The following is a 12,933-nucleotide window of genomic DNA, read 5'->3' as shown; positions in this document are numbered from 1 at the left end:
TTGATTTGTTGTGTTGCATGATGACATGGTTGCATTGTAGAAATTCTTAGATTCATTGAGCTTGTTAAAGCTCACCCATTCATTTTAACATATGCCAATTAATGACATCACGGTGCGGGCAGTGTGGTTCTAAAGGGGTGATCCAAGGAAGTCTAGTTATTCTTCGTAGGTGCTTTATTATTCTTATTTGTTTTGGGGAAATAGGCAATGTGATAGAACCTTTTTGAGTTGTTGATCTTTAGACATTTTAATTTGGCTTATATGAATTTCATGTTATTTTTGTGTTAGAATACTTAAGCATTGACAATGGCATGATGATAATGGCTCAAATTTGTTTTTGATTTTTAGTACTATCTATTAAGTCAGATGAACGATGATTTATCTTAGTGGCTAATGCATGTTGGTTAGAATCACATTTGGAATGGCTTAGTTCACATATATGTTGTAATTTTCATGTTCAGGGGCAGAGGTATTGATATTTCGCTTTAAAAACGATACCTCTGTGAATTAAAATGCACATAAAGATAGAATAGGAATTTGATATCGATACCTTATCTCGAGTATCGATACTTAGGGCTAAAGTATCGATAATTCGTAAGTGGTACCGATAATTTTTGATACCTCATGTTTTTGGCCGAGAAATAGTATGCTCATTTGGTATCGTTTTTCCAAATGGTATCAATACCACTTAAGGAAAATATCGATACCTGGATATAAATATCAATACCTACGTACATTTTATGAAATTTTGTTAATTAGCCCTTATACTTGATTCTAGTTGTGTGCATGATCGAATAACAAATGATTTGCATGTAGCAATGTTAATTAACAATTTGGACATATTAAAACTTGTTCGACTTAACAAAAGATGATTGGTTTGCTTGAATCTAGCTTCCTGTTTGATGAAAATGAGACAAGACGGTAGTGTGGCTTCCCATATTTGGGCTTGGAGACCAGGCTGGGTATAGGGTGTTACACCTGTCTATATGCATGATATAGTTATGGCACTGATCGTGTGAGCATGGTGATGTCTGGCTTGGTCCCTCCATGCAACTCTTGTGTTAATCCTTAATCATGCATACAAAGTAGTATAATTGTAAGTTCAGATGAACAACATTAGTCATAAAAGACTCTAATTTTTATTTAATAACAAGAGTAAGAATACAAAATTAAGACTATCTGGTTGTATTAGAGAATTCCGTAGTTTGACTATCATGGTCGACGCCCTTGCGTCCTTTGTACCGATAATTGGCGGACATATCGGATGACTTCATTGTCAGTGTACTCTATCAAGTAACCCTATTTTGGAACTTAACCTTGTATGGTTCTCACTCAAGCTTTCATTTACCTTCCTGACTCAATCCATCCAAAACAACCATATGTGCGACTATGCGAATTGTCGACTACTACTCTTGGCGGTCTTGCAATTTCCTATGCCATGATGGAAAATCCTTACCTTGATCCATTCATTCCACATGAAACTCAACATATGCTACCACATTACCCCGATGACTGACTTCTTTTAGATTAGCCCTTGCATAGGCCCTTCCTTAAGGAAGACTCAGTCTAATATCTGTTGGATCTAGTGCTTTAAATGTAGTATTTTCATCAAATTACTCTTGTAATTTTCTCAAATAGATTGGTTAATAAAACAAATTCATTGATTACAATTAATATACTTTTATTATTGCCCTCAAACGATTTTTCACGCAAAGCAAAATGGAAGCAAATTTTGCTCACTAGTTGTCTAATATTTAACTAATACTAAGCAGTATTACATTGTTGAACCGTAATACAAAAAGATAACTTATATAAGTAGACGAACCTAAACATGTCCTTAGTTTAATAAAAAAATGAGCAAACTGATTGAAAGACTAATATGTCATCTATCAAGTCCAATTTGGGAGATGCTTTGTCTTGTGCATTGGAGTGGATGACTCTTGGAAGATAGAAATAGATGTGACTAACAGTACATTAGATTGGACCCAAGTAGAATAGAACTTGAATCTGTTTATGGATCCATTCACTTGTGACGTTTACAGTGTGACATTCTTAAATCTTGAGTGGATGGCGGACTATGTATGCATAACTCGTGCACTTTGATGTAAGTAAAAGCCTGAGTTCGAATAGATAATGAACCGAAAGCTGGTGCGTTAGATGTACGACTTCTACAGTATGTAGCGTCATTCACAATAGTGGAATTCATGGTTCAAGACATGGGTAAATGATATCCTCTCATTGGCATTATATGGTTGATGAAAAGTAAACATGACCATGGGTATTTTGTCTTTGTGATGAATGACTTAATAACTATTTGATAGTAATTGACTTTTCATGAAGGAAGATGTAATGGTTACCATGAGATAAAATATGATCATATTGGAAGAATAAATATTATCCCAAAAAGATCAAAAATATCCTATAAGGGTAATATACTTACGACAATATCATTGGACAAGTATTAGGTAGTTGCTTTAGTAATAGTATGTCATTAGGGAGAGCTCAGCCACGATACTATAATGGAATGACTTCATGGCTAAATAAGTTTATAATTAATAGGCAAAAAGCCAAAACTTAAATATAAATCATTTAATCCCTAATTACATATGTCCAATCGATCCCTCTGCTAGCTCGTTGAAACCGTAAATGAATTGCGTGTTTGAATAGAAATAAACAGAATGAATAGGAAAAGAGAAATGAGAAACATTCAGGAATGATTCTGGTTTTTTTTTTCTTTTCGAAATGAAAAAATGGAATAATTTGGAAATTAATATAGGTTTCCAAAATGGAAATGGAAATGATTCATTTGCAATTCTATATGGATTACTTAAAAATGATTGAAAAAATGAGTTTATGTTTTTAAGTTGTTTTAAAGTTGGGAAATGAAAATAAATCATTCGGTCACAGTGAACATGTTGAGTTGTGAAATATTAAACACATTTTCTCAAAATTTTTTAGAGATAAAATCGTTAAAATTTTACTGGGGGTAAAATAGGGATGAGAAAATTATTTAATATAGAATATTAAAGTTTATTTTGGGAAATAAGAAAACAGAATCGGGTTGGATCACATTATAGAGTACTGGGTTAAAAGGCCTAGGAAGTACTCATAATTAGACCTGATGTGAGAGAGGCCCAAAACCTCTCATATAACATGAAAGGGGCGACAACTCGGAATACTAGGGTGTGCCATCCACCCCACTCCTACTCTAAGTAGGAAGTTGTTTTTCTATTTGAAACAAACCACTACAACTCAATAAAGGTTCTACCTTCTCTTCTTATAAATAGATGGCACCGGTAGGGCATAATACACAACTTTGAGATATTGTTACTTTATTGAAAAATAGAGAGAATTTATTTTCAACTATCAAATATATTTTTTCATAGAATAACAATTATACCGGTTTCTGTTAAAGAAGAGAGAATTTTGCTTTTCACCCTAAATAACAAAGAGAACCTTTTTAGTTTCGTGTTTCAATTCAATTGGTTCGAGCCTACACTCAAAGTAATTCGTGGTATGAGAATAGCGGAGAAGATGATATGGTTGAAAGCACAAATGTCTACTAAGTTAAAAACACATGTATAAATTCGGTTAAGGTTTATTGCTATAAATATCACAAACCGAGTCTATTTTCAATTTTTCAATTTTTCGCTGTGCAAGAAAACCATTTTCAAATCGAGATTTTTCCAGAAACATCCTCATTTGCAGTTTTGAATATCAGATTAGGCTGATTGATAAACACCCCTTTTTCCTTGCGAACTCATACTTGTAAGGCAACTCTATAGGATTTTTTCGCTTTTAACTATTTTACTGAGATGCTCTAATTTACATATAGTTCCCAACATACCATCTCTTATTTGGATTGTCTTTGGCAGACTTCCTCATTTGATGGTCCTTACGGACTTTCCCCTTTCTTTGTAAACCTCTGGCGAATTTTACCGATCATACAATTTCGACAAACATTCCTTTCAAAGTGGCCTTTGGTGGACTTCCCCACTTTCCTAGAGACCTCGTTATCAATTACCACCTAGAGTATCAAATTCGGCAAACATTTAGACAATGATGACTTTAACTCAATTATGACGGGCTCTTATTTACACATTCCTTGAAGGAAATACCTCTTCCTTCCACATATGTTATCTAAAACACTTCTACCAGTTCCTCTTACCTTTGTATTTTGGCAGATTCCTCTATTTAGCACGTTTACCCGCATTTCAGACACTCAAGGGTCATTTTGTCAACTACTCGCCACACGAAACCTACATTTACCTCCTTTTTTACGCTTTGGCAAGCTTCATGTTCATCGTCCGATTCCTCGCCTTAAATCCTCATTCCTCACCGGCTTAGCTTACCAAATGCCAAAGACTCCTTCGTCCTGGCAGCTAAGCATGACAACCATATATCAGTTAAACCGAAGATATTCAAACTTCAAAAACCCAAAACCCAAAAATAGGAACTTTACAAGAATTCATAACCTTTCTCTTCCTCTAATCCACGAGTATAGAGAGACTTAAGAGTTACCAGCTTATTGGATTATATATATTCCAGACTCGAGCCTCACATTTACTGCCCCATGCAGAGTTTTCCTTAACTTTCTCGTTTTCAAAGAAATCGAAGAAGAAGATGTAAGTGAAAAAGATTATAAGTAGAATTAAGCAGGATTTTTTTTGCCTAAGTTTCCTTCCCCTCTCACACACACACACATATATCCCAAATGGTATGATCTCTATAGCCCAAAATAACTGTCCATCACCCATCATTTTGTCTCCCACTAAGGAACTAGCAAGTTCTATCTTAATTGAACTAGAATTTGATCTCAACTAATTACCATCCAACCACTAAAATTTCTAAGTTTTCTAGTAAAGTCCGTCGGCTTACTATTTATTCAATTTACTCGTATCTCTCCTCTAAATTCGGGACCTAAAAGAAACTTGGGTGTGATGTAACCATTGGAGTTAAAAAAGAATGAGCAGCTTTAACTGTATTAACCAAGACTTTGTGAACCTTCCAAACCCCTCTAAAATAAAGATTAATTGTTGGATAATTAGAACAAAACAAAATGCATGTCACATCATAAATGACTTTAAAAAATTTGTAAAAAATAGCAGTATTTCTCTACTCCTCATCAGAAAGTGCAAATATTTGATAATCTTTATCCTATTGGCCCCAATAATCTAACAAATATTTATAGTAAAGAGCATATTCAAGCATCAAATAAGTAGAATTCCATCATACACACACATCTTGATGCAACTTTTTGGCCACATTCAAATGAAAGCTTTTGCCAATCACATCATAAAATATTTTCTACAAATTCTCGACTTTTTTATATACTTAATTCCATTTTGAATCTTACCAATAACATCATCAACAAATGTCAAACCAACTTTAACTTTAAGATTCAATATATGTGCACAACATCTAACTTGAAAAAAAAACACCATCACATAAAAGATTTCAAATCACACAAAAATGATTTTTAAAACAAGAAACCATAACATCATATAAGAAGCATTATCCAAAGTGATGTTAAAAATTTTCTTGTTTATACCCCACTGAGATAAACATAGAATAACTTCATCCGCTATGTTTAAACCATCATACGGAAAATATAAAGCTATAAATCTTATGATTCTCTTTTTTAGCTTCCAATCTTTGTCAACCCAATAAGCAATTATGCAAATGTATTCATCATTAGAATGCTAAATGTTCCAACTATCAGAAGTTAGGCAAATTAAACTAGGTGTTTTAGCCAACTCTTATTTAACATGGTCTCTTTCTTTTGCATAATATTAGGACATCCTTAGCAGCTGTATGTCTACTTATATTCTTAAAATTAGGACTAAGAATAGTCATCGTGTATCTAAATCTTAGTTCTTCAATTGTTCCAAATGAATGTTTGTCACACACAAGAAAAGTAGAAGCAGCTCGATGACACTTATCACCATCAAACTTATAGTTCTTTATAGATGGATTACCTCTTAAGAATGGTTAAGTGACTATGGTGTATTGAGTGATGTCTTTATTAAAATTTTTCAAACAACTATTTAGATGACGTCTTAAATGGGAAATTCCACTAGAAGATTTAGTAAAGAAGATACTCTTACTGTGATTACATTATGCATTCAATTTGTCTTTGTTCTCACATTCAAGCTTTTTCATTTCATCCCATACCTTTGAAGTAGTAGACTTTTAACGCTTGAGAGCACTTTAATATTCATTAATCCCATCGTCCACATGTATTGGAGTGTTCGAACTAAACATTATCATAAAAACTCAAATCCTGAAATCATAAAAATTTAATTAATATATAATTTCATACTAAATTTCAATTCTTCATTTTTTTTAACCACGGTGCACTAAAGATTAGACATTCATATTTATAAAAAATATATTAAATGAAAATCTACCCAATAGAAAAAAAAACCTTGACATATAAGTTAGATGCAACTCTGATTTATAGGAACATATAAAAGCTTTATTAAAAATGTATATATGTATATATTAATTTAATCAAAATAATATAATATAAACTGTTATAGTTTAGAGATAAAATAATTGATTTTCATAAATTTAACGATAAAAAGTATAAAATATTTATTTGTAAAAATTATGTAGTGGTTCATTATAAGTTTTTTTATTTTATCCATTTTTTATAAAGTGTTTAAAATTTATTTGTTAGATCACTAATTTGACCCTCTTGTTTTATCAAAATTTTTCAATAAAAAAACATTAATATAGCACTCAAAAAAGGCACAACATTTCATATTAGAAGCAAAAACCATGACAAAGTAAAACTTGACGAAACAATAGCTAAAAATTAAGCAAATCATCATAGAAAGAAATAGAGTTTGTTTGTGCTACTTGGGAAAAGCAATATGAGATAAAAAAGAATACATAAACATATCAATCACCAAGCACAAAACTTATCCAAAGAAAAATTCAACAACAACAAAACACAAGTTTCAACACTCAAATTTTATGTAATCTAACACCTAAATATATGAAAAACTAACCTTCAAACCTTCAACTACAAATAAGAAACGAGTAAAAGAGTGGGAGAATTTAGCAACAATATATGGCTATGTTTTGAAATTTGAAAACAAATAAGGTTGGGTAAGAAATATTTTGACTTTTAAGGATAAAAGAAATTATAGATAAAAGCATGGACATTATTATTAAATAAAAAAAATTTCCTTTTTCTACTTTGAGTTCTCAATCCTACAATAATGGAGTGCAAACATAAAACAGAAAAGTGGAAAAAGGGGTTAAAAGGGAAGCGACAATGGCCAGTGGCTGTGTGGAGGATCGGTGGTGACTGGAGTGATGAATGATGATGGTGGTGGCTGATGGGTGTTGGAGTGAAGAAGACAAAGTTAATTTATTAGAGATTTAGTGTTGTTAGGGATTAAAAATTTGGATGGGTTGGCTGAATAGAGGAAATTAGGAAAAGAAAAAAAGGGTAAGGACTAGGGGGTACTAGAGAATTAGCCATGTGATTCTAGTCGAGTTGAACTCGGGCAAAAAAATCTTACCCAAGGCTTAGTCCTTTTAGGAAATGAGCCTCGTTTTTTTTGTCAAAACTTCTTTTTTGGGTTTATTATTTTTCCCAAATCCTTTTATTTTTTGGGCGGGCTTTTAGGCCTGGATGGGTAACCCAACCCATGATCAGGTCTAATAGTGACTAGGGGCTACTAGGAAATTAGACATGTGATTCGGGTTAGGTCGGACCAAAAAATCTTACCCGAGGCATGACCCATTTAGAAAACAGGCCACATTTTTTTTATCTAAGCCTATTTTTTGGGCCTATATTTTACCCAAACTCTCATATTTTTTAGATGGGTTTTTAGAACTAAACGAATGAGCCAACCTATGATCAGGTTTAAAATGTACATTAATAGAAAAAGAGAAAAATAATATTGACAAATATTGTTGTTTGATTTTACCTGATTTATTTAAATATTTTGGGAAATTACTTGATTTATTTTAGAAAAAATGAATTTTTTTTGAAATATATGACTTGTTTTAATTTTTACTATGAAGAACTGTTGGTTGTAATTAGCAATATTCATTATATTTATAATTAAATTGATTATTTATGGAAAAAAACACAAATATAACATCTTTGACTTTTAATCTCAGTGATTTTATTATTGCATTTTGAATAGTTATTTTTCTTTCAAAAATTAAGATTTTAATAAACTTAATGTGTTTTGTGCACTCAAATGAAAATTTAACATTATTTAGCTAGAATTTTTAATATTATGTTATATTTATAATCCTAAAGATAGAATTTATGATTCAAGTTGTCAATATTCGAACAATATTAGAACTAAATGTTCTTTGGTCTAAAACATTAGGATCGTATATATATAATACATGTCGTCTTCGATCGAAAGTAAATAAAAAAAAAAATTCTCTCAAATCCTCCTGAAAAGAGGAGAAAAATAAGGAGAGGAAAGCAAACAAGAAAGAAAATTATCAATCTTTCTACTGAGAAAAAGCTTTGGCTCTATCGATTTGTAGAGATGCCGTTAATCAATTGAAGTTATCCGTTTTAACTTCTTCAGGTTCTTTCTCGATTCTAATTTTATTGTCTTTTCCCTGTCTATTTAAAAAAAAATAATTAATTATTAGGTTTTTTCCCTGATTTTATTTTTTGCAATTTCCTTTTTATTTTTCATTGTCTAATCTCATTTTCATCGTGCAATTAGTGCTCGATTGATTTTTTTCTTGAATTTGTTTATAATTTTGCCCAATTTCAATGTTAATATGTCGGCCGTATATTGATTAACTTCGGTTTGGTTGCTGAGAAAATCGAAGGAGTGTTAAAGGAAAAATTGAGTGATTTTTAAATGCTACAGTAAACGCTGTTAACTTGCTAATGAATGGATTGTGTAACTTAGGTCCACTTAGTAAAATCTTCAAGCACTTCTTTTTTGTTTGCTTTTTCACCGTTATGAACGCACGCCAATGAAATTTAGCTAAAATTCTCAGCCACTGTTCTGGGAGAAAATGTAATTGTTTTATCTTTATCGTTACGTTACTTGGATACCTATTGCAACTTGTGCATTAAAATGAATTGCACAATTCTATGAATTTTATTGCAATGATTCTGCTATGGATGGGTCTTTCTTCTGATTAGATGGGCACAGGCATGTAGATTGTAATGCATATTAAGGTGGTTGTGCAGCGTATTGTCTAATGTTAAGCATGCATTGCAGGAATTAGACCTGCTAGATTTTTCTGTGATTATAATATTTATGGTCTGCATCTGTGATTCTGCTTATGAATAGAATGGATCGTTCTGCCGGTAGTGAGGGTCCTGCTATACTGAAATTACATAAATGGGGTCCCTCCGGGTTGCCACTCAATCTGTCAGAATATCGTGAAGCTTTTATATCTCCGACAAGGGAGTTACTGTTATTGCTTTCATACCAGTGCCAAGCTTTGCTACTTCCTCTGACTACAGGTTAATATATTCTATTCTCTGTTTCTAGACTGCCAAAATTATATTTTACTTTTGTGTGGTTTGGAAGGTCCTGATTTTGGGGCTTCATTTAAGTACTTGCTATTGCTATCCCCTCGGTTTCAATTGCATTGCTATTCTGAATTTTTTTTATTTATTTTACAGTTGTTGAGTTTTCCCTTTTGGTTTGCAGGGGGTTCTGTGGATACTGATGTTTCTGAAAGTTGTCATGACAAGAGTTCTCAAAATTTAGGTTTATTAGCTTCTAGGTCCAATTTAAAGGAGGATATTCCGTCCACTTCTGGGTCTGCATCAGATTGTGATGATGTTATTTCCCTGAAACATGGATTCTCAAGGTCTAATGGTTACCCTTTTCTTTGTGATGTGAACTCATTGGCTTGGGGGATGTGTGGGGATACCTATAATCAGCACAAAGATGGTTCATTTAGAGAACTTCTTTTTGTGTCTGGCAATCAAGGTGTGATGGTGCATGCCTTTTCTCATCCTGATAATAGCAGTGAGCCTGCAGCAATGTTAGAGGGTGAGTTTAGGGAAGGGAAATGGGTTGAGTGGGGGCCTTCGTCCTTGCCATTTAAGCATATTGAGGCAGAGAAGCCAGTTGATTTGTCTTTTGAAGGGACTCAGAATACTATCAATAAAAACATTGCAAATGGAAATTTAGGAGTTCCAGACAAGATAAGTAAGAAAGTTGGGGTTGATGTATTGTCAGAAACTTCCAGTTCAAAGAGGTGGTTGCGATCATTTTTCACTAAAGCTGGAACTGTTGAGTATGAGGGTAGCATTTGGACGAGGTTTCCTCAGAAATCGTCATTTCCTTCCTCTGCGAAAGTTGTTTCTTTCGGCATTTTTACTAGTAATTTCCCAGTTCTGAGATTCCTTTGTAAAGAGAACTCTTCATCAAGTGGGGAGAGCTGCCAAGAGACTATTAGAAATCTGGAAAATGGTTCCCATGAAAATGTTGAGTTGGGTACATCTGATGTTGGTTCCAACACTTCATATAAATGCACCAGAGTGTTCTCTAGCAATTCACATCAGTTAATTGGATTCTTTTTAACACTAATGAACTCTGCATCTGCTAGTACTAGTGATGGAAGTGAGAGAAGGACTAAGAATATGATTGTCATTGGCAGGTTGGATATTTGGGGAATTCAGTGGGTTTCTTTAGTGAAGCTTCAGCAAAATGTGAATACATGTCCACTGAATGATTGGAAAGACTTCCACTTTTCTGATGATGTTCTTATTTGCCTCAATGCTTCTGGCTTCGTGTTCTTTTATGATGCAATTTCTGGTGAGCATGTTGCACATCTTGATATTTTACAGACTTGCAGGTTAAGCTGTTCTGCAAATTTGCGTGAACCAGAAAGGTCATCTTTAGATGATGATATGCAAAGCAAGTCAAATTATCAGCATGGTGATTTATTTGGTAGAAGAACATTTAAGAGGCTACTTCTCGCGTCATATACATCTCATTTGGCTGTGGTTGATGAAAATGATATAGTCTATGTGATTTATGGTGATGACCATCTACCGGACAAGTATCATGCGATTGAAAAATTGCTTCCACATTATCAACATTTAGGACTTGGGATGTTAGTTGGTTGGGATGTAGGGAATTCTGATATTAGCCATCAAAGGATATATATTAGTTCTTCAAATTCTTGTAATTTAAATAGCTCTTCCAAAAAGAATGAAATTGTTTCTTTTTGTGATAATACTGGAAACAATATTCTTCAGAAAATCCATAGCTGGAACCGTTACGGAAATGGGTGCCTTTCTGATTCAGTTTTGAATGGCTTTTCTGCTGCTTCAAAAGTAACAGATGAGAAAGTTCATGATTCACAAATACAGTTCCACCTTATGCGAAAGATTTTTCTTCCCACAGATAGATATAGTGATGATGACTGTATTTGTTTTTCTCCTTTCGGGATTACTTGGCTCATTAGAAGGCATAATTTCAAGGAGAGCAAGAATTCTAAAATTGTTCATTTTGATTTGCATACAGACTCAGTAGTCCAAGATGATAGATTCTTGAATTTGGGAAGCAAAAAGTTTTCTCTCAAAGGGAGAGAAGAACTTTCTATTGGAGAAGCTATTGGTTGTACTTTCCAGGGTTGTTTTTATTTGGTGACTGATGGTGGTCTCTCGGTGGTTCTCCCTTCTGTTTCAGTTTCATCAAATCTCCTTCTCATTGAAACCGTTGGTTATCAGCAACCAAATATTGGTACTGGCATTGGATGTCAAGCAAAAAATATTCTGGGACTGGAAGAGCCAAAAATGTTCTGGTCACCTTGGAAAGTTGAAATTTTGGATAGAATCCTTCTGTACGAAGGTCCTGAAGAGGCAGATCGTTTATGCTTGGAAAATGGTGAGAAAAAAAAATTGGAACAATTTATATAAATATATCAGCAAAAATTTGGTGATCACATTGTTTTTCATATAATATTTTTATTGTTTCTTAACCATCTACCATGCCCATCATCCTAAATATCGTTCTTACGCATTTCTTTTCTACTGTCCATGACGCTTGTCCCGAGCTGTTAATTGATGTCTGTCTATTCTGGTCAAATTCATAATGGATATTTAGTTATGGTGGCTGGCACTAAGTTGGGGTTTAGCTGCTGGTATCCAAAGTTATTGTTGACTAACTTAGCCCTCTGCATTGGTCCTGTACACTAGCTAACTGATCTTTATTACTAACTTCATTTAAAATGGAAAATTTTGTGGCTACTAAAGAGAGGCTGGAATATCTGGCCTGTATTATGAGGTGAGTATTTATTTTTATAGCATTGGTTTTGAATTTGAAGTTATGAGGTTATATGGGTTGGGAAGTAGGGAAATTTGTGTGGAATTACAATTGCCACTTCCTATAGAAATAGGCTTTACTAGTTGTAGATTGTAAAAGAAGTGTTATTCACTCAATCTTGATGTTGATTAGCATCATAGCAAGAACCTATAACTGTAACTCCTTTGAGCTCTGGATTTTAGTAGTTTAATTTAATTTGCAAAAGGGATGTAGCAACATTCTTTCTCATTTTGGGTCTAGAATTACCTTTATTGAATAAATATGAATTCATGGTGATTTCTGATTGTGTTTGGGTCTAATCAATTGAGTCATATAATCTTAAATGTACCAGAGTAACCAGACTAAATAGATAAGACCCGAACAAAGTCAGAAGTCACCATGAATTCATATTTAATCAATAACATATATCTTCATTGTAGTTAATTAAAGCTAAATCCAATTTCTATAGTAATGGTCTCTGCAATGAACATTTTTGTTGATGATTAAGTTAAATTACTGCTATATCTATTAGAGCCTAGGTGTGCAGGCTATTTCCATTTTATAGCTTTAGACTTGAAGTTGAGAGAATTTGGATGGATTCTTGACTTCTGGTTTTTGTTAAAAATGTTCTCTGGCCTTCTAATGATTGTTTGAGAATGTG

At 33.2% G+C, this 12,933-nt stretch overlaps 1 protein-coding gene across 1 annotated transcript in view; it reads left to right on the top strand.

Moving 5' to 3' along the window:
• Positions 1 to 8,308: 8,308 nt before the first annotated feature.
• The window catches only part of LOC107925366 (uncharacterized), a 28,239-nt gene continuing 23,614 nt past the window's right edge, over positions 8,309 to 12,933 (top strand). Inside the window, exons 1-3 of the mRNA XM_016856031.2 lie at positions 8,309 to 8,570; positions 9,297 to 9,472; positions 9,663 to 11,855. Of these exons, the coding sequence (XP_016711520.2) occupies positions 9,298 to 9,472; positions 9,663 to 11,855 (2,368 nt within the window). The 5' untranslated portion in view covers positions 8,309 to 8,570; position 9,297. The remainder of the gene's footprint in view (positions 8,571 to 9,296; positions 9,473 to 9,662; positions 11,856 to 12,933) is intronic.

The sequence above is a fragment of the Gossypium hirsutum genome, chromosome A12 (assembly GCF_007990345.1).
Source record: "Gossypium hirsutum isolate 1008001.06 chromosome A12, Gossypium_hirsutum_v2.1, whole genome shotgun sequence".
Lineage (NCBI taxonomy): Eukaryota > Viridiplantae > Streptophyta > Magnoliopsida > Malvales > Malvaceae > Gossypium > Gossypium hirsutum.
This window is presented reverse-complemented; position numbering and strand designations above follow the sequence as displayed.